The sequence below is a fragment of the Hippichthys cyanospilos genome, chromosome 12, assembly GCF_059441005.1.
Source record: "Hippichthys cyanospilos isolate Australia breed blue-spotted pipefish chromosome 12, RoL_Hcya_1.0, whole genome shotgun sequence".
In the NCBI taxonomy this organism is placed as follows: Eukaryota; Metazoa; Chordata; class Actinopteri; order Syngnathiformes; family Syngnathidae; genus Hippichthys; species Hippichthys cyanospilos.
Window position 1 is genome coordinate 1,568,827 of NC_142380.1, and position 20,006 is coordinate 1,588,832.

Consider the following 20,006-nt stretch of genomic DNA (forward strand, 5'->3'; position numbering starts at 1 on the left):
CTCGCGATACTTGGTGCACCCGTGGCCCTAACGTACTCGGTGGTTGGTACTTGATTTAGGTAGAAATACTATACATACATTAACACGATAGGGAAAGATACAATAAAAACAATATGGATAGAACGATATGAGTAGAACATATAATTAGTACCTTAAATACATTTATGAGTGGAGGCAATGAAGCAAAAACAAACTGCTCCACACAGTGGAGGAATGATCATTGATACATTTACATTGCACATACAGTAATATAGACACATTAAACAAGTCATTTGCTTGTGGGCAAAACAAAACGTGTTTCATTTGTGCATGACTCAGAGCAACCAATGTGGCTGATCTGAGCAAGAATGACACATTTTTTTCATTATTATTGCTTGGAACACTGACAAACACGAGGCAAAAGATTTGCATATTTGTTTTGATGATTTTGCATGGTTTCAATGCCTCTGCTAAACCTCAAGTGCCCGTGGAGGAAAACAGGTTTTCAAACATTCTGCATAAAGTCAAGTTCATGAGTGCGCACGGAACGGCCCTGATGAAACTGGCCCCCATTCCGTTGTAGTAACCCCTCAGTCCGTGTCTTTCGTATATCCCGACGAGTCCTTGAAGCACGCCGTACGGCGTGGCTTGTGAGCTGAAGCAGAGGGCTGGGAAGGAAGATGACATTGTCAGAATAATATTTCCACTGAACAGTACCTTATCAGCAAAACCCAGAACCTGGTCCGAGTGTACCAAACCACTGGCCGACTCTGCTGGTTAAGCCAATTTGCCGACACGTGCTAAATGAATCATAACACGCCTGGCACAAAAGCACATGAGCAATTCATAATCGCACTTCAGTATGAAAATACAGACTGCTTGGTTGACAGTCTGTTTAATTGCTACTCACATCCCTGCAAGGACAAAATCGGTCCTGCTATGATGGCAAAGTAAATGTAACCCTTTTTCCTGAGTGAAGCGAATATCTCTTGTCCTTGTCGTTGCACTGCGCACGACAATGAGACAGACATGCGTGTGATTGCACACGTTTATTGCGCATTGGTCAGCACTAAGGCACATGTGCCAAACTCAAGGCCCGGGGGCCAGATCCGCCCAGTCTCATAATTTCCTGTAGCTTATGAAATGCTGACTTGACTTCAAGCTTCTGGCTGAAATAGGAAATTTAAATAAAATATGGGGGTGTGACAAGCGTTTTTAGTTCCCAATCTCTCATTTGAACAGATTTTAGTACATTTGCTGGTAGACGCCTCTACCTTGCGCCTGCTGCTGCGTTCTTATCACCGCCAGAGGGTAGCTGCTCATTTGTCCACAAGCGAAGGCCACAAAACTGAAGAAGAAGAGCCTGGACTCACTCCTGCAGTCCGGATGGCTCTGGGCCCAGGTCATGATAGACTGATGGCGTTACGAGTGAAAAATCTGTTAACGTAGGCATTTCCAGACCGGAACCCATCCCCACTCACCTGGTGGACCGCGCACTCCACTCCAGCGTACGGTATCATGCAGAGTATACTGGGCCTAAATCCTCTGTAAAATGACGACAAGGACTCATCCCGATAGATGGAGCGGGCGCAAGCCACCACGCCGTGGTAGGCGCCAACTCGCTGCAGGTTGAGACGCACCTTCAACACCTGTTGGAACATGGATTCAGATGGTCAGCTGTGACACCCGCACACATACCCCCAAGGGTGCTTGCCCCCTCAATCGACCCAAGTAGGTCGGGTCCATTGAGGGTGTTGGGTTGTTTTTGACCCAACTGTTAATTAGTTCAGGTTCTTCGCCCCCCCCCCAACATTTCCAATCAAATTGACCCTACAGCGTATTGGTGAAATGGTGTCGGTTGGCATCATGAGCAATGAGAGCCGAAGGATCCGGCGAAGCCACGTCACAGGCTGCGATACCTCCAGGGGATAGAAGACAGCGTGAGCCACAGCACCAGATACGCAACCCAAGCCAAAGCGCTGCTGCACACTCAGGCTCCCCTGACTCCTGCCCTGCATGGACCCCTTCATCTGAACCCAGATGAAGGAACCTTTGTGAGAAACGGAGCTGTTTCATGCGAGTTCGATGGTCGCGGAGGTGCAGACCCACCTGCGAGTAGATCAGACACTGGAGCGTGGACTGCGGCGTCCCCTTCAAGACGTTGACGGCATTGCCCTGCCACATGGAACGGAGGCCGCCGACACGAAGCTCCCGGAAGCCTCGGGAGAAGGACTTGGAGCCGTAAAACTACAAAGACAACAAAATGATATCTGCTGTAGACTAATGACAATGCGGAAAACTAAAAAGGTATATGAAGGTATAAATTACAGGCATACAACGAACGAAAACGTCTGGTTCGGTTTGGCATCCCAAGTCCACAATGCTGACCTGGAGCTGGGTCTTGAGGCGATCGATGGGGGCCGTCGCCGTCCGGGATACGGCATCGGCCAAACCAGCGCCGAGAACAAACTTCCTCCACGCGCCCAAGCCAGAACCGTCTTCGGGAAACTCGATGGCCAGCGCTCGGCTCTCGCCCACGTCGAATACCTGCCCCATGACAAGCGCGTTTGGGGCCCGTTCGGTTCTACGTCTTGCTGCTCCGTCTTGAATCTTTGTAATCGCCGCGGCGGCGATGCGAATGGAAAATAACGTTCAACAGGAGTCAAACGTGGAGTCTCACCAGGCTGCGTTTCCACGACGACACCAGCTCACCGATGTCGTCCACCGGTTTGAGGATGACGTGCTGCAGAAACTCATCCCAATCTACTGTCATGGAGCCGTCCGTGTCCATCCTGTGGTGTAATGGTCACAACATTGTGAGTGCACAATGTAGTAATAATGGCCCGAGTAGTTGATTTTGCTCTAATTCAGTGTTGTGCAATGGGCAACATGAGTCTTACATCTGTATGACTTTGCTGGCGTGGGCCTTTGAAATGACCATTCCTAACTCCTTGAACAAACATATGATTTCCTCCTGGTCAATCAACCCTGATCGCAAAAGAGACAAACAACAATTATTGGATTAGATGCAGCGTAGCGCATTATAAGTCATCTGTGATCCTTTCATGAGAACAGCAAACGATGTTATACCATTTTGGACAGTATTAAGAAAAAATAAAACATTTGATGATTTATATCATTGGTCCGGTCCACTTGGGAATAGATTTTCCACCATGCGGCCCAGAAGCTAAAGTTTGTTGTAAAGTTTTTGGAGTTTGACTCCTCTGACTTAAGATGATGATTTCAAATTGCGCATCCTTTCGGAGATTTACGTTAGTACGGCTTAAAACGATGATTTTATGCAACTTGTAATAACCTTTTGATTGCTTGCAGTAGTTTTATTTGATGTTTGATTGAGGATGGCTACGTTGAGATGGCGCAAGTGTACTTTGAGTGTAATTTCCACATAGTGGATAGACAAACTGACGAATGCACGATCATCCTCCTATTCATTTTATTGACGTTGAGCTTCTCACCACTCTGGTTCTTGTCCAGATTGTCAAAGCAGATCTTCCATTTCCTCTCTCGGTCCATCATGTATCTGAGGAACTCGTCGTAATCCAATTGGCCATTGTTGTCATTATCATAGGAGTTGATGACATTCTAGAGAAGCACATGGCAAGACAGTGATCCGAGGAGGCAAACGAAGTCTGCATCACGCAAGCCATTACCTGCACCTTAGCATCTGCCACCGAGATGCCGTGCGCGCTCATTTCACTGTGCAACTCCGACAATGAGATGAAACCATCCTGGTTCCGGTCCAGTTTGACAAATAATCCCCGGAACTGATCCATTTGGCGGCGATGATCTGCACTGTGCTGCACCCTCGGTCACGTGCTGACTCACTGCCAAACAGTAAATCACCGGCACAATGCACCACTCTGTTTTCTTGGTGCAGCAGGTGGCGCTGTAGAATCGCAGCTGGTGGCCGCCTGGCCCGGTAGGTCCAGTGAAGCATCATCATCTCATCTGAATAAAATTGACAAAACAAAAAACTGTTCAAGTAATGTAGGAACTGCATCTGCATTAAGTATCTATTTAGGTGATGACGGCCCTGTCAAGAATGAAAGGTGACCAACGCGTAACCCTGTCATGACGTCATATCCTGAGCCTTTAAATCACTTGGATGATGTGCAGCGGCGGCTCACCAAGATAGCGACTGACAACACGCCAAAGAATGATGTGCCCGAAACAGTGGCTGACTCCTTGCGATAGGTGTCAAATTTAACCGTTAGAGTATAACATAGGAAATGGCGTTTCAAAATAAAACAAGATTCAGCTGTTGTTTGAGCTACTAGTGGAGCAAAGCATTACGTTGGCCAGGAGGAGAAGGAAAATATATTTCAATTCACACTTACACGTATTTAGCGCAGTCAATTTGGATTTACTGCATTATATTTTATTTTTATCAGAACCCGGACCGAGGAGTAGCCGATTGTCAAATGTGTAGCTTGACATAGGCTGCGATGGACGCCGCGGAGGGAGGGAGATGCGAGTCTATTTAAAGGGTCACCAACCACCGAGGAATAAGAACTATAACAGCAACAACAACATCCACGGGAAATGATTCGCCGGCTCCGTGAACGCTAGTCCGGAGTAAATTGGAAACGAGCTCCCGGCGAACACGACCAGCTGTTTTTTCCCTTCCCTCGAAGCGTCTTCGATCTCTTTTTTTTTTTTTTTTTGCATCAGCGTTAAGGCTACGGACAACGCAATTCAAATGGGAAAAGATTACTATAAAACGTTGGGCATCAGTAAAGGAGCCACGGAAGAGGACATCAAGAAAGCGTACAAAAAGCAGGCGTTGAAATGGCATCCGGACAAGAACAAGTCCGCGGCGGCCGAGGAGAAATTCAAGGAGATCGCCGAGGCTTACGAGGTCCTCAGCGACCCCAAAAAGAGGGACATCTATGACCAGCATGGCGAAGAAGGTAATGTCAATCGTATGGTACCATCGGTATTGATAGCTCGTCACAATATCGTCACCATACCCCCCCCCCCCCCCACCGCTCCCCTCCCCCTGTCACGGATCAGCGATATCGATCGGGCTCAAATCTTGACATCGTCTTTGCAGCATGTACTCAATCGTTATATGTATTACATTGACAGTATTGACACACATGCTCAAATAGAATTCGACTAGAAGCTTCATGAAACACCTGTGATATTTTTTGACTCCTCTAGATCAGTGGTTCTCAAAGTGGGGGTCCGTGGCCTGACTGCAGGGGGTCTGTCAAATCATTTGGGTTATTCATAAAAAAATGTTGTTTTACTTTATATTATATTGCGAAAGTATGACTACAATAAAGCAATTCCTGGGAAAAATTGCTTTCTAAAAGTAGGGGGGGGGTGACTCCCAAAAGTTTGAGAACCCCTGCGCTAGACGACACTTTTGTATGAAACAGTTGAAATGTGAGTTTAAAAATATGTAAAAATACGTCTTTGGGTTTGTAGTATACGCCACCGAGTTTCCAATTTTTGGCTGGTGGCGCTCTTGGAGATTTTCCAAAGAAAAGAGGAGCCCCCAGGCTCAAAAATGGCGGAAGAACATTGTTGTGGGCTACGCTAGTTGGTTTCATTTGCCGCTTCCCTCAGGTCTCAAAGGAGGGAGCGGCCCCCCCGGCGACAGCCAAGGCAACACCTTCACCTACACCTTCCACGGAGACCCCCACGCCACCTTCGCCACCTTCTTCGGCGGCTCCAACCCCTTCGAGATGTTCTTCGGCCGCAAAGTGGTAAACGGGCGGGACGATGAGGACATGGAAGTGGACGGGAACGAGCCCTTCGGCTCCTTCGGCGGCTTCAACATGAACGGGTTCCCGCGGGACGCGCGCCCGGGCCCGGGCCAGCAGCGGCGGCGTAAGCAGGACCCGGCCATCGTCCACGAGCTCAGGGTCTCCCTGGAGGAGGTCTTTCACGGCTGCACCAAGCGCATGAAGATCTCTCGCAAGCGTCTGAATCCGGACGGCAGGACCGTGCGCGCCGAGGACAAGATCCTCACCATCGAGATCAAGCGCGGCTGGAAGGAAGGCACCAAGATCACCTTCCCGCGCGAGGGAGACGAGTCGCCCGACGCCATCCCGGCGGACGTGGTCTTCGTCATCAAGGACAAGCCGCATCCGCACTTCAGGCGGGAAGGTTCCGACATCGTCTATCCCGTGCGGGTCAGCTTGCGGCAGGTGAGACCCCAACCAAAGTCAGCCCGAGTCGGCCATCTTAGCCAAAAATCCAAAAAGATGGGTGCGTACCGATAGCAAATATCGCCATCCGGTTCATACCCTGCCTTATTCCCTACGAGAGCTTTTGCGAAATCCAACACGGTCGTGGAAGGCCGGTATCCTGCAAGTTTTTGATGTTTCTCTCACAAACACACCTACTTCGAATCATTATGAGGATTTTCAAGCTCCTGCTTGGCTTGCTCATGAGCTAATCGTTTGAATCGGGTGTGTTGGGAAGCGATAGTTGGAAAACATGCAGGAAACCGGCCCTCCACGTACGACTGGAGTTTGATAGCTGTGAACTAAAAGGATAGAAAATTGCCACTAATTCGATGACATTTGAAGCGAAATGGGGGCGGGGGGGCAGAACTAATAATAGGCGGATTTGCGGGAAAGATCACTGTGGGAAACAGTGTGATTAGAGGCCATTGGAATATTTGTTCCGACTACTCCGGATGAATCACAGGCATGTATGTTCAGCGTGTAGGAGGAATATGGTAAAAATACATGGCGGGATGGTTCTCACAAGTGGGCGGGGCGGGCGGGCGGGCGGGCACCATTTGTCAATGCAAATGAGGACCATTACGTTCAGTAAGCGCAGCCGTAGCGTACTACGCTCATTCACAAGCGCCGCTCATTTTGCCCCCCCCCCCTTCTACGCAGTCGTTGTGCGGATGCTCAGTGACGGTTTCCACCATCGACGGGAACACGTGCAACATGAAGATCACCGACGTGGTCAAGCCGGGCATGAGGAAAACGGTGGCGGGCCAGGGTCTGCCCTTTCCCAAAAACCCCGAGCAAAGAGGAGACCTGGTGGTGGAGTTTGATGTCAACTTTCCCGAAACGTTGCCCAGCAACGCCAAAGACGTCTTGAAGCGCCACCTGCCCACTTAGGATGGTGACCCACACGTGCCCGAATCAATGTGCAATCTCCCGTTTTGGACCTTTTTCCTCTTTTCTTTTTTTTACATGATGAATACCACGCATGCCGCAGAGTGGATGGAAGACTGGACCTTTTATGTACACTGGCCTCTTTCCCTGCTATCGCACGCTTTAGCCATAAATGTCCCGTGCTATGTGCCAAATGACAATCTCTCCCTTTTATTCATGTGACAAAACTTCAGTTATTGTGCTTACATTTTAAAATAAATATTTCCATATTAACAGAAGAATCTCGCCAGTGAATCTTTAGAGATAATATTAACTATTCCAGTAGGTGTGTGTGGTGTGTGTGTGTGTATGTATTTTTATTTCTTTAAAGGTTTTTGCGTTGTTTAGCTGGTACTTGGCAAGAAAATACATTTTCCAAGGGCTACATCAGGGAAAAAAGACCACTGGTGGGCACTGTAATAGGGTTGCTGAAACTGAGCTCCGGAGGCCCAAAACAATTGTAAATCCATGGTCAGGGTTCCCCAAACTGACATTTTTTGGGGGGCTCCTATAATTTAACACTGTGCTATGATAGCACAGACTAGTCAAATTGAATGATTTCTAATGCCATGACCGGATCAGAAAAAGTTTCTTTTTCAAATTAAGAGCACATGAATTTGAACAGGAAGCAACATTGCTAAATTGTGTGATTTTCAGAATGTATGCATTTATTTTGGTTTGTTTGTTTATAGATCATTTTATGATATAAAAAATGGTGGGTATATTGCATAACTATGGTTTTGGGGCCCAAATGGTGTGTGGGTTTTTTTTTTTTGGGGGGGGGGGGGGGTGGCACATCCTTGAACACAATTTTCATCATATTCAGTACGTGCCAGGCGCAAACGGATGTTTAGGGGCCAATCTTTGGCGCTTTTATGTGAACTCATTGCCATAGTGTGTCGGGATTTCTCAAAATGTGGTTCTGGGGTCCAAAATGTCTGAGCGTGTCTGCGTTGCGCTTAACACGTTCCATGTGGTGGCATTCGTGTCCACCAGGGGACGCTACATCACACATCACCGTTGAAATTTGGGGACTGGGCCCCTCAGTAATGTTGCTATACTGTATTTGTTTTTAGCTTCAGCAAAACGAATTTTTACACATATAGGTAAATACTAGATATAATATTGAAATACATTGAGTGAAAATGTGTAAAAAAAAGACGCTTTGAGGAAAATTGTTTTCTGCGGTGGCAGGTGTACCTAATGAAATGACCACTGGGTGCACAGGTGCGCCCCCAGTGCGCCTGCGCGCAACCCAGGCGCGCACAGAGCGGCTATTGTTAGCCCAGCAGCCGGCAGGTTGCCTCTCTTTCTCTCTCTGACACACACGCGCACTTGATCCCCGGCTACCTGTTGCTCGCTTTGCGCCGTCCTTCCCCAGCAAAAGTCGCCGTTTGGAAGCGAGCCGCGGCCAGGTAAAAGTATCCAGGCCAGGAGACGCGAACCAGGAAGTCAAAAGCTCATTTCAACAGGTTCAAATGTCGTTAGCGGCTTGACGAGCCCAGAAGACTAAAAGCGAACAAAAGCAAAAAATGAGGCTGGGCCCGTGGAGGAAGAAAAACAAGTCGCCCAAGGAGCACCTGGTGGACAACGAGGAGCTCGGCGGCGGCGGCGGCGGCGGCGGAGGGGGCGGGGGCCCGCACCCGGGCTCGACCGGCTCGCCGCTCGCCAAGTCGGCGGCCAACGGCGCCGGGGGTTTGCCGCCGCCGCCGGCCAACCTGCGGCCCAAGCTGGTCTTCCACACGCAGTTGGCCCACGGGAGTCCCACCGGCAGGATCGAAGGCTTCTCCAACGTCAAGGAGCTCTACGCCAAGATTGCTGACGCCTTTAATATCACTCCGCTCGAGGTAAGCTTGCCTTCGATCGAGGGTTCACAACCTGAGGGTTGAATGGCTCCCCCCTTTTCCGTTTAGACTTTTTCAACAATCTGTCCTTGAGTTTTGTGTTCATATAGAGGTGGCAAAAATACTAACAGACTTTCATTACAGATTTCTAGTATATTCTATGTTCTTTATTCCATAAAAATCCAGGCAGCTCTCTAGAAACGCTTTTTTTTTTAACTTTAAAACTATTCTTTGTTTAACTTCTGTGTAGTGCACACGTATCAAACTAAAGACATTTTATGCGGCCCCCAAATCATTGTAAACGATTATGATCCTTGCTAAACATAGTTGAACATTTTTAAATTGTCATGACTAATAATTGATAATTGCAAAACATTTTTATGACAATCATTTCAGTGCAACAATGCATCAAATTTGTAACCTGATTTCGAAACTACTTTGCTGTGTACGGTCATAATATTGTGAGATGATTAAACATTCGCTTATTTCCTCATCATAACGGTCCAATGAGTAAGTAAATGCAAAATTTCTAACAACAAAAATGAGCTTGACACCCCTAGTGATGGCATAACAGACTGAGTAACCGCCACCAAAGAATATTGCAGTCCAAAGATGAACGAAACCAAAGTGAATTGATGATAGCTGAATGTCAAATCTTCAGACGCCACGTGGTGGTCTGAAGTGCACTCATCTCATAAAGGCACCATACTAAACTTTCGGGATGCAAGGCTTGAAATATCTGTGTTGCCTTAGGAACGGAACTTTGCTATTTAAATGCTAACATACAGTAACAAGCTTATTCTTGTCAGAATTTGGCTGGATAGAAACTTTGTCTTCCACAAGACTATGTAGCGAGACGTGACAGCCACGCTATCAGAAACAAAAGCGAGCCCTCCGTCCTGCCCGGTCTTACAGTCTGGTCTTTTCAAAGTGTGAATGCAAAGGCGGCTTTTGTGCGACAATGCACCGTCGAGCGACTGCTGCGATGTGAAGCCTCAAAACCCAAAGAATCTGTCTGGCGCCTTGCGGAAGGAGACAGACGAGGCGGCCTTTTGCCATTTGTCCCATCATGACGCTCTCCAGCAGGTTCCCATCTTGGTCTTGCTCCAGCTTTGACTTTTCTGATTATTCTTCTTGTTGCTGATGATTCCACACAGGCGTATAGGTCCAAATACATATTAATAACATGTTCATTTGCGTCACTAATCGTTTGTCTTCTGTTTACTGTATAAGACGCATCAACACTTTGGCAACAATGTCAAAACAGAAGAAATCTCATCTTCCTAAACCCTTCATATTTCTTGTGCTCCTATCTGTAAGTTATTTATTCATCATGCCTAAGAGTGTTTCAAATTTCCCGCATTGTGTGCGTTCAGTGAATGCCTCGCCGGTGTAATGTTGAATACGCTCCAAGCACTTTATTTTCCTTTTCCTTGCAAGGCATCTCCAGTTCGTTTTACCATAAATACCCAAAGCTGAGCAGCCTCCGTGTTTCACCAAGTTTCTGACTGTGTGTATATGCCAAAACATTGCAATTAATGAATCAGTCGAATGGAATGCCTTTCCGTGTTCTCTAACCGGAGATGGAGACATGGTTATTATTTATTGATAAACTTCTGGTCAAATTGAATCATTTGCTAAAATGGAAGAAGCTCCAAAGGTTGCGTATCCACGCATGACACATTAAGAGACAGGCAGTGAATATCGCAGTCACGTGTTGGCCTCGGCAGGAAGTCCCCGACGTCCGGTTGTGCGGGCACTGCCTACAATTTGAGAAGACAACCTGTGCCGTGCCGCGGCCGTCCAAAGGCCCCCCCCATGGGATCAGCTCCCAACATAAACATGCCCACCCTTTCCCGCGCGAATGGCAATGTGCATACAACTTCACAAAATCAAGGTATTCATTGTTTTGAACAGTATATGTCAGTATGATGTCATTGAGTGCTTTACGTTACAATGATTTTGCGCTTCAGAAAGCCACAGAGACCCTGCTAAAATCTCACATAAGCCCTGAAGTACCCACATTTGAAAAAAAAAGTCTAATGCAGTAAGTAATCCTTGCGTCGCTCTAGTAAATCTAAACTATCCACTAAACTGCCATTTAAGGTGGCAACTATAACCCTTATGACATCATCTGAGTCCACAGTCTAGCTGAAGTGGGCAGAAGCAGCGTCTGTCCTCCCCGCGGTGCAAAGTCCGCGCTTATATGGGCGGCTGCGGCGTTTGGGGTGTGGCCGCCGTTTGCCTGCCATTTGAATGCGTGGCCGTGTTTACCTTACGTTGGTGTGACGGACTTTCTAATCCAACAGATTAAGTGTCGCTATCTCATTTGTTGAAGGCGTGTGTGTAACCGCATGCTTGTTTTGTTGTGCTATGACAAGTAAGATCGAGGTGCCCCCAGGACTGACCTTTAGATTTACTCAGGAAAAATCATCGCACACATCCACAAAGTCGAATTAAGAGGCATCTTATTGGATGCGAGGCAAAATGTGCGTGTGATTTATTTATTTTTTTGTCAGCGCATCTTAATAGACACTTAGCTGTCTGTTTCGGTTAGCAACAAAGCTATGTATATGTACAGGTTATGCACTCGGCGTTTTGTGCTCTGACATCTTTAAAGATGCGTCAGTGGACCATTCTTACGGCAGGGTTAATGATTGCACCGCCTTCATGCTGATGACTGTGATTTCCTTTGTAAAAACAGAAAACGCTGAGCTCAGCGTTGGCCATTAAAAGCTGAATTTTGCTTTATAACCTGGAATGACTTGAAATTCTCAGCTGTGCTTGAGAGTCAATACTTTACATTTATTTGAATTTTAAGTTGTTTTCAAACTTTTAAATGGCACCGCAAGTAATTTTATTGGCTAGTATTTTGCAAATATATATTTTACAAGTGAAATAGTTCAACTGGACTGACTTTACGATCCACATACGATATAATGACATCCGATTTCATTTTAGTTTTGGCATTAAATTCACAAATCAAATAATTACAGGTACTTAAATAGGCATTTTATTGGTTTTCCCTAACATGACTTTGTCAAAAAAAAGACTTTGTGGCTCCCAGTGTTGTTTTCTTTTGGCTCTTTTAGTCTTAAAGCAAAAAAATGGTGCTTTCACTGCACACTTGTTCGACTTTCATCCTCGTGCGTGCCAGCAATAGTTAATAAACACGTACTGTACATAGAGCGCCTTCATCCATGTGGTCGTGGAGGCCGTGGGAGGTGTGTTGAGTCGGATTGGGGAGGTAGAAGCCAGCTCGCGCCAGCCGGCAGCGCGAAGGGCGCAGCGGGGAGGGGAGCGGCGCCGAGAGCCGCCCGGGGCGCCCAGAAGCTGCTTAAATCTGCCAGCAGAGCAGCCTTGGTAACGGTCTGTAGGCGGGTGCTCGTGCACCTCCTGATTTGGAGGAGGGGGGCGACACTTCCATTCCGCCCCCCTCTTCTCCTCTTGCGGCCCCTTTTCCATTATCTCCCTCTTCTATTATGGTCTGGTTTCCCGTGGCAACGCATGTTGGTTAATACGTGCGTATCTGTGTGAGGGGTGCCTGTTGGTACACAGCGAAAAGAAGGCCCGCCCTGATTCGCTCCCTTCTTTCATCACTCAGGCATTCTCTCTTGCTTCCAGACATGCTTAACCAACATTCGATTCCACGCAGTTGATCATGTAATCATCATCCCTTTGTGAACTCATTGCCGCTATTTCGATAAAAATATGGCGTGGCCGCAACTAACCATTATTTTAACGCTTAAAACGTCAAAGATCTATTTCTACTTAACTGGCATTGAGTGTCATTTTATGTTGACAGCTATATACTGCAAGTCAAAAATGCATTTTAACTGGACTGCCAATGAATGAGGTAATAATCAGTTCGTGGTGTTGATTAACTGATGAATTGGACTTTTATGAAAAGCACATTTTCATTTCTATGTCTTTATTAAAAGTTATAAGAACTTGCTCCATTAGCAACGAATCTATTCACATAAAATTCACAATCTCCCCTCAAATGAACTAGAACATAACGAATAATAAATGAATCATGGTGGAATAAGTCAAACCGATAAAACAAATAGCAACAATTAAACAAATATCAATTCGGATGACACTTGTTGTTGCAAAATGAAAAACTTGAAATGGCTGATATGAGCTCCAAGTTTGGACTTTTAGTCCTGTGCCTTAACAGGGGTCACAACTTTTGTATGGGCTTGCGTCGTCGTACCTAACTGTCTTGCGAGCGGAGATAAAGCTCGGCTAAAAGTTGCGCAATGTGTAAAGGAAGCGCGACAAATTAGCGGCGGCTATTGGACCACTAGCTGGGTGTCAATCTGTTTCAAGTGCCGTCAAATCAGCTTAGTGCTTCTACTCATCACTGATGAGCCCTGTAAAGTGTGAAGGTCATTTGTCTTTTTTTTTTCTACGCGCACACACTGACACTCCGGGCCGCCAGTGATTAACACGCCTTCTGGCTGTTGTATGATCCAGACTGACTGGGTTGTCTGATTTTTTTTTTTTTTTTTTACGGTACACAGATCCTTTTCTGCACCCTCAACACGCACAAGATCGACATGGACAAGCTGCTGGGCGGCCAGATCGGCCTGGAGGACTTCATCTTTGCCCACGTCCGGGGCATCAAGAAGGAAGTGGAGGTGTTTAAGTCGGAGGACGCTCTGGGCCTCACCATCACTGACAACGGCGCCGGGTTCGCCTTCATCAAGGTAAACTAAAAGGTCGCAAAGCACTGACGTTACCTTTCATAATCACGAAGAAGCGTATTTTCCGGACCACTCTCTTTTTAATTGCCTGCTTACAGCCCCGTTCTATCTTCAATAGACTGAACATGTTCAGCACCAACGTTTTTGTACGAAATTGATGGATAGATGAATATTTTTTACATTACACCAACAGAATGCTAAATAGCAGTTCAAGGGCAAAATCAATACTTCCATAGCGTCTTCTTCTGTCTTCCTTTGTTTCATTCATTCTTTTAGTCAACGTGCAACAGATTGCACATCATTCATATATACAATCATACATATATATATATATAATCATATATCTATCAAATTTCCATCACAAACCTTTATACAAGCTCTTACTCAAATTGTACATCATTTCCATATTTTTAACACACATTTTTTAAAAACTTTTTAAGCGCAGACATTGATTGACATCTTTTCAGTTCTATTTCATCGTTCCATAAATTGACAGATACATGCACTTACCTTACGGGGAGGCTGCCCCCTGGTGGCTAGCAAAACAAAACAAAAACAAAGCCACCGCGGATCAGCCCTACTGGACTTTAAGCCGCAGGGCTCAGATATTGAAAAAAACAGTTGTGGCTTATAGCCTGAAAAATCCGGTAGTTTTTCTGATGTCAGCCTCCATTTGCTGCTTCCAGATTCAATCCATTCAGATAATTGTCTTGCTTTTGATTGGATTTTGTCAGCCCCCAACACAATTTTGTTTGTTTGCTCCGTCTCGGGTCCTCTTAGCATTTTTCTTGACTGTTTGGGACTGATTCAAATTGGCATAGTTTGGCTTGGCCGAGGTCCACGCTACTTTTCTTATATTGACGCTGCGTAATAAGCTTACGTGGTCTCGGTGTCTTACGCGCACACACGCGTGCACACACACACACACACACGTAGCTTGCTCACATTTGCCCTCGCAAAGCAGCACCGCATTTCCACAAAGAAATACTGTAAGCAAGCTAATGAGTCATTAAAAAGCTGATGAGTAGTCATTAAAAAAAAAAAAATCTATTTTTTTTTTAAGTGTGGAACGTATTTGAGTGGGACGGCTGAGCACTTGATGGCAAAGTGGGGCTTACATGGGTTTAAAGATTACAATGTAGGTCAAGAGATATTGAGAAGGAATGTTATGAACAAAAATATTGGGACACCTGACCATTGTACACATACCGAGGAAGGCCATTTCTCCACATAGAGGGCTTAGAGAATGAGAAAAGGATTGTGCGGCTCACTTTCTCAGTTTTTATGTCATATGTGACAAATCAACTTTTTTTTTCCCGGAAGGGGTGGCCAGGGCTCTGGATCCAACGAGGTCGGGCAACTTCACAACAAAAACTGCGAAAAGAGATTGGATTTGGGCACTACTGTGCGAGTAGCAGACTTCTCTCCGTTCAATGCAATGCAATGCTATTTTTCCTCATTAGAATACACGTTTCTAATAGGTTCCTGTTTTGGGGGTAAGGCTGGAATTAATTAATGGCATTTCCATTCATTTAGATGGAAAACGGTGATTTGTGGTACCAATATTTTGACTTGTGAAAAACGACTTTGATTACTGCATTTTAGCGGGTGCTTTCGTTGTTCAGTATATGTACATAGATTATGCCGCCCTCTGGTGACCAAAGTGATGCAGCGCAATGAACGCATGAAATTTTGATTCATAAACGCTATACTCCTTCAAAGTCCTTTCACGGTTCTTGTGAAGGCCACGATTTTTTTTTTCCATGTTTGCGCACTCAAATATTTTTCCCTGCGTGCGTTGGCGGCAGCGCATCAAGGAGGGCAGCGTGGTGGACAAGGTGAAGGTGATCTGCGTGGGCGACCACATCGAGCGCATCAACGGCCAAAACATCGTGGGCACGCGCCACTACGAGGTGGCCCGCATGCTCAAGGAGCTGCCTAGGAACACGGCCTTTACCCTCAAGCTCGTGGAGCCCATGAAGGCTTTTGGTGAGCTGTGCTAACACGCATACCATACAGGAGTTCCTAATGTTTCTTTTTTCTTCCCCGATTTACTGTAAATTGGTTATGTTTACTTTGAAATCTCGTTTGTTTGTTGCAAGCAGAAATGCTGGAGCCCAGGTCCAAAGGCACCAAGCCCAGCGGCGATAACAGAATGGGGAACGGCAAGGGGACGCTGAGACTTCGCTCCAAGGGCCCGGCGACGGTGGAGGACGAGGCAAGTGCTTTTCATCCTTTTTTGGATGATTTTACACCCTCCGAAAGTATTTATTTATTTATTTTACCAATTACCAACAAACCACCACAAAGTATTTTGGAATGAAAAAGAAAAGACTTCCGAGTACTATGCGATGTGTGTCTAATTCATAACATTTGCAATGGCATGTATTTGTGTACCAACTCACAAAAAGTTTGTCTGACGTCACCTGCCAGAAACTGCGCGTAAAACATAACACAGTTTCACAATCCTTTGCTTCATATTCCAATTCATTTGCTCTTAATTTGAAAATAAGCACGTAATGTTCCTTTCGTGGCATTAAGAGTACTAAGAGTAAAGTGAATTTGAGTTACAAAAATACGAAAGAAATCATTAATTTTAGCCGCTCAAGAATTTAGTAACAGGCAAACTGGGGGAAAATTTTGAAATAAGTAATGCAAAAATCTGTCTTTGGGATTGAATCAGACAAGTGTTTGCGTTGACTTGTGTTTGCCGTGTCCAGCCGACGGAGTTTGAAGAGAAGGCGGTGAAGAAGGTGGATGACCTGCTGGAGAGCTACATGGGCATCAGGGACACAGAACTCGGTGAGTGGCGGCTTTAGGCACGCCCCCCGGCACGCCTAAATGAGAGCGCAAAAGCAAGTGGTTGATGCGAGGCCTTTCTGCCCAGCGGCCACCATGGTGGAGGTCGGCCGCGACAAGATCAACCCGGACGAGTTCGCCATGGCGCTGGACGAGACCCTGGGAGATTTTGCCTTCCCGGACGAGTTTGTCTTCGACGTGTGGGGGGCCATCGGAGACGCCAAGCAGGGAAGGTTTTAGCTCCGCGGCCGCCGTTCCAAAACGCTCGGGGCGCTTTCTCCCGCCTGACGCCGTAGCCGTCCCGCGCTTTCTTTTTTAGATCCCTAGTTAAGATGGTGCTGATTTGTCGGCTGTCTTTTTAGCAAGCCTTTATTTCCAGTTTTCGAGGGGACGTAATGCGTGAAGTGGACTTTTTTTTTTAATTGCCTGTTTACAAACAGAAATGACTGGACCAAGTGAATAGCTTGACGGCTGCCTGTTTTCTAAATGAAGTCAATTGACCTAAATGATGCAACGGCGCCGCCGAGTGCGGCTCGGCCGGGTGAACCTCAACGCCGGAGGGATGTTGGAAGCGAGGACGGCTTAGCTCTGGCTGAAAGCTCTGCTTCAGTCATTCCTGAGCTGGACCGAGCTAAGCGTGTGTTTGGATCTTCTTATTCTTTTATGTTTTCCGGGACTTGGCAGTGGGCAAAAGAGAGCTGCGTTGCAATAGTCACTAAAGTCCTGTCGCCCAATTCATTCTTTTTTTTATCTTTAGTCCTCGAGCCGCTTTCCTGCGTGCATTGGACGTCTTCCTTCTAGAACACATCTGTTTCAGATGATGGTGATCATTATCAGGTTTTTGATGAATCAAAAACAGGCAGGATCGCGAGCGGCTCCCGAGGGCCCCTGGTCTATCCGCTAGCACTTTTTTCACTCCAGAAATGTAGAGAGGATGTAGAACATGAAAGTTTTTAATCAAACTAAACATTTAAAATAGCAAATATTTTATATACAGTACATCACCTGTTTATTTCCAGCACAAGATCATTCTAAAGGCAGCGTATCAATCACACAGTCGCGCCATTTAAAATGTCTTCTTTCTGACGTCGCGACAGGAAGGGAATTGCAGCTGTTGGGACAATAAATTTGCATTTTTCAACATTGCTGCTGTGTATTTGACTGACGACACAACTACCACACATTGTTCACTACAATAAACCTTTATTTGTATACTTGGTATAAAATAAGAGAAAAAGGAAACGGGAGGGAAAAAAAAAGCTAAATAAATACACGTTGGCGAGAAGAGTCTTTGGAAGCATGAGGCCTTTTCAACGTTAGCGGGTACTAGTCGTGGCATTTGAGGGCTTTTCCAAGTAGTCTACAACATGATTTCCCAACATATACTTTCCAAAATTGCTACAAATTTGATTATGTGCCATCTTGGAACAATTACAAAAAAAAAAACAAAAAAAGTACAAGGTTTTGAAAATTGGCGAGCCGATTAAAGACTGAGCGCCGACCCGTTTTGGTGCCTCTGTGTGGGGAAACACATTTGGCACTTGATTTACATTACATCCACGATAGTACAGTATAAAGTTATGTAAAAAGTAGTGTCGGGTGAGCATCAGAAGCGGCGTAGCCCTCGGCGCCTCCTCACAGCTCGTCTCCGGTGTGGCCGCGCTTGAAGGCGTCGCCTGTAAGCTTCTCCTGCGCCTCCTTCATCCCTGATACCACTTACAAAAAAAAAAAAAAGGCAAAATCAACTATTTGCAGCTCACAAAGTGGGGCGTTTACACAAATGTGGCCCAGAGTACTGCCCCATACCCAAATGGAATCAACAGCAGGACGTATGAGGAAAATAGGACCCAAACATTTGGCTTACAGAAATAAAACCCCTAACATGTGAATGAACCCGAATAAAGTTCATAAAAAGAAATTAGACCCTTGAAAAGTGCAAAAGAATTCAAGTAGACTTCAGTACATTCAATATTTTCTTCTAATTTTTAATGCAGATGGATATAATACAAAATAGCTTTTTTTTCTCCTCCCTTTCAGACTGCTCCACCCCCGAACACGTTACCTTGTTCTGCGCTGCTGTAGAAGTACTTGTATTGGGGATTTCCGTTTTTGTTGGTGATCTCAGGGTGGACTTGGCCACTGGGATCTGTGAGAATATTGAGTCATACTTGAATGATTCATTGCCAATAAACTCGCCCAAAACTTTAAGGACGGCATGGGCGTACCGAGGAAAAGGATGCGAGGGATGTAGCCTCCGTCGGGACTGAAGGCTTCATCCTTGGGCTCCTCCTCATCCTTTGCCATCACAAGACACCAGCGTAAGCCCGAGGACAATTCGCCTCCCGTTACCGCTGAGTTCCTTACCTCCAGATTGACCATCACGAAATTGTGGGCTAGTTCCGAGATCTCCTTGGACTCAGCAAATTTGGGCTTAAGCGCTGCAAAAGAGCCAAAACAAAACGGTAAGCGTGTCTGGGCGTCATCCGTGCATCTCCTGCTCTTTACCTTTGCAGGCTCCACACCAGGTCTTGTGGATTATGACCATGAGGGGCAGACCGCTGGCAACGTGCACATAAATGCACCACGTTATCAAACGCATAGAAAAAAAAGAGATGGAGCCATGTTCTAAAGCAAAGGAGATGGCAAAACTACTTGCCTGGCTGCTGCCTCCTTTTTGCCATCTTCCAGCGTCCTCCAGTGGATGTTGTCCCCAAAACCTGCAAAGGCAAGCGGTCATTTGTTTACGTTACAATTTTACATCATATCTACAAAGAGATCAAAGTCAAAATGAATTCACGAGCCGTCATAAACAATTGCACCAGGAAAATTATTACAATTCAATCTGGGAATTCCTTCCATTCAATCCAATATAATGTTTGTGAGGTAACGTGGCATTAATCGAGCGTCGTAAAATGTCCGCAATGAGCTTTATGTCTGAATTCTAATCAATATTAATTTACTTCAATTGTTGGGATCTGCTGAGAAATGTGACTCGAGTAAAGTGACGTTAAGTGGCGGACAAGCTAACCGACAAGCTCGGGGTCAACTTCCAACACTTACCCTTGCCGCTCGACGCCTCGGCGACATGCAGAAAACACGGCAAAGGCAGTAAAGCGTACAAAGCTGTAAACACAACTGAGTTAAACAAAAAGATCCGCATCCTTGCTTTTTTGTTTAGACTGGCCTTGATCTACAAGATAGCAACCGGAGTGGTGGCGCTCGCAAACGCGGATGTGTAAGCGTCTACTTTCACAATAAAAGTACAGAACGGATTCTCTTGCCGATCGTTAGTTTTGCTGTAATTTTCTTTGAATAGTTATCATTTTGATTCAGAATCACCACACGTTCGTTACATTTTAGCACAGATTACAGAACACAAAGAAAACGAAAGCATGAATGCAAAATAAAATACATTTATTTTTGTTTCTGAAGTCGGAGATCACGTGATTTACAGCAGACCGCGTGTTCCGGTACGCTGCCTTGCGTCGTCAAGTTAAATAACACAATGCTGTGATCACACCAGAAGC

The 20,006-nt window shown here is 45.9% G+C and overlaps 4 protein-coding genes across 6 annotated transcripts; 2 read left to right on the forward strand and 2 right to left on the reverse strand.

Moving 5' to 3' along the window:
* Nucleotides 1-206: 206 nt before the first annotated feature.
* On the reverse strand, nucleotides 207-8,943 carry slc25a24l (solute carrier family 25 member 24, like). Of its 3 annotated transcripts, none has more exons than XM_088429177.1 (11): nucleotides 8,478-8,943; nucleotides 3,651-3,948; nucleotides 3,456-3,582; nucleotides 2,880-2,967; nucleotides 2,660-2,771; nucleotides 2,368-2,526; nucleotides 2,089-2,226; nucleotides 1,899-2,009; nucleotides 1,461-1,628; nucleotides 1,254-1,392; nucleotides 207-647 (listed from the first exon to the last, which is right to left on the reverse strand). In XM_088429177.1, the coding sequence occupies exons 2-11, from the start codon at nucleotides 3,771-3,773 to the stop codon at nucleotides 457-459; spliced, it is 1,356 nt and encodes a 451-aa protein (XP_088285303.1). In that variant the 5' UTR covers nucleotides 3,774-3,948; nucleotides 8,478-8,943; the 3' UTR covers nucleotides 207-456. The 3 variants fall into 3 exon arrangements, with proteins under 3 accessions (XP_088285303.1, XP_088285302.1, XP_088285304.1); XM_088429176.1 differs by lacking the exon at nucleotides 8,478-8,943 and adding an exon at nucleotides 4,128-4,527; XM_088429178.1 differs by lacking the exon at nucleotides 8,478-8,943 and adding an exon at nucleotides 4,066-4,087.
* dnajb4 (DnaJ heat shock protein family (Hsp40) member B4) lies at nucleotides 4,155-7,369 on the forward strand. Its single transcript, XM_088429181.1, has 3 exons — nucleotides 4,155-4,910; nucleotides 5,575-6,158; nucleotides 6,861-7,369. Exons 1-3 carry the CDS (start codon nucleotides 4,700-4,702, stop codon nucleotides 7,089-7,091), a joined length of 1,026 nt encoding a protein of 341 aa, XP_088285307.1. The 5' UTR covers nucleotides 4,155-4,699; the 3' UTR covers nucleotides 7,092-7,369.
* Nucleotides 8,372-19,204, forward strand: gipc2 (GIPC PDZ domain containing family, member 2). Its single transcript, XM_088429179.1, has 6 exons — nucleotides 8,372-8,974; nucleotides 13,498-13,683; nucleotides 15,489-15,669; nucleotides 15,786-15,898; nucleotides 16,401-16,482; nucleotides 16,568-19,204. Exons 1-6 carry the CDS (start codon nucleotides 8,660-8,662, stop codon nucleotides 16,717-16,719), a joined length of 1,029 nt encoding a protein of 342 aa, XP_088285305.1. The 5' UTR covers nucleotides 8,372-8,659; the 3' UTR covers nucleotides 16,720-19,204.
* On the reverse strand, nucleotides 17,663-19,732 carry txndc12 (thioredoxin domain containing 12 (endoplasmic reticulum)). Its single transcript, XM_088429182.1, has 7 exons — nucleotides 19,540-19,732; nucleotides 19,136-19,196; nucleotides 18,985-19,037; nucleotides 18,844-18,917; nucleotides 18,705-18,774; nucleotides 18,542-18,625; nucleotides 17,663-18,194 (listed from the first exon to the last, which is right to left on the reverse strand). The coding sequence occupies exons 1-7, from the start codon at nucleotides 19,637-19,639 to the stop codon at nucleotides 18,115-18,117; spliced, it is 522 nt and encodes a 173-aa protein (XP_088285308.1). The 5' UTR covers nucleotides 19,640-19,732; the 3' UTR covers nucleotides 17,663-18,114.
* Between the last annotated feature and the right edge of the window lie 274 nt (nucleotides 19,733-20,006).

Bases quoted from the DNA above. Each gene is read 5' to 3' on its own strand.
- slc25a24l (XM_088429177.1), bottom strand. From the start codon at position 3,773: ATGGATCAGTTCCGGGGATTATTTGTCAAACTGGACCGGAACCAGGAT. The intron at 2,772-2,879 runs GTAAGACTCATG...ATTACACCACAG, and splicing joins GCCAGCAAAGTCATACAGAT to GATGGACACGGACGGCTCCA. The intron at 648-1,253 runs GTAGAGGCGTCT...CTTCCTTCCCAG, and splicing joins AACGCAGCAGCAGGCGCAAG to CCCTCTGCTTCAGCTCACAA.
- dnajb4 (XM_088429181.1), top strand. From the start codon at position 4,700: ATGGGAAAAGATTACTATAAAACGTTGGGCATCAGTAAAGGAGCCACG. The intron at 4,911-5,574 runs GTAATGTCAATC...CGCTTCCCTCAG, and splicing joins TGACCAGCATGGCGAAGAAG to GTCTCAAAGGAGGGAGCGGC. The intron at 6,159-6,860 runs GTGAGACCCCAA...CCTTCTACGCAG, and splicing joins TGCGGGTCAGCTTGCGGCAG to TCGTTGTGCGGATGCTCAGT.
- gipc2 (XM_088429179.1), top strand. From the start codon at position 8,660: ATGAGGCTGGGCCCGTGGAGGAAGAAAAACAAGTCGCCCAAGGAGCAC. The intron at 13,684-15,488 runs GTAAACTAAAAG...CGTTGGCGGCAG, and splicing joins CCGGGTTCGCCTTCATCAAG to CGCATCAAGGAGGGCAGCGT. The intron at 15,899-16,400 runs GCAAGTGCTTTT...TGCCGTGTCCAG, and splicing joins CGGCGACGGTGGAGGACGAG to CCGACGGAGTTTGAAGAGAA.
- txndc12 (XM_088429182.1), bottom strand. From the start codon at position 19,639: ATGCGGATCTTTTTGTTTAACTCAGTTGTGTTTACAGCTTTGTACGCT. The intron at 19,197-19,539 runs GTAAGTGTTGGA...TTGCCTTTGCAG, and splicing joins CGAGGCGTCGAGCGGCAAGG to GTTTTGGGGACAACATCCAC. The intron at 18,775-18,843 runs GTAAGGAACTCA...GTGATGGCAAAG, and splicing joins TCGTGATGGTCAATCTGGAG to GATGAGGAGGAGCCCAAGGA.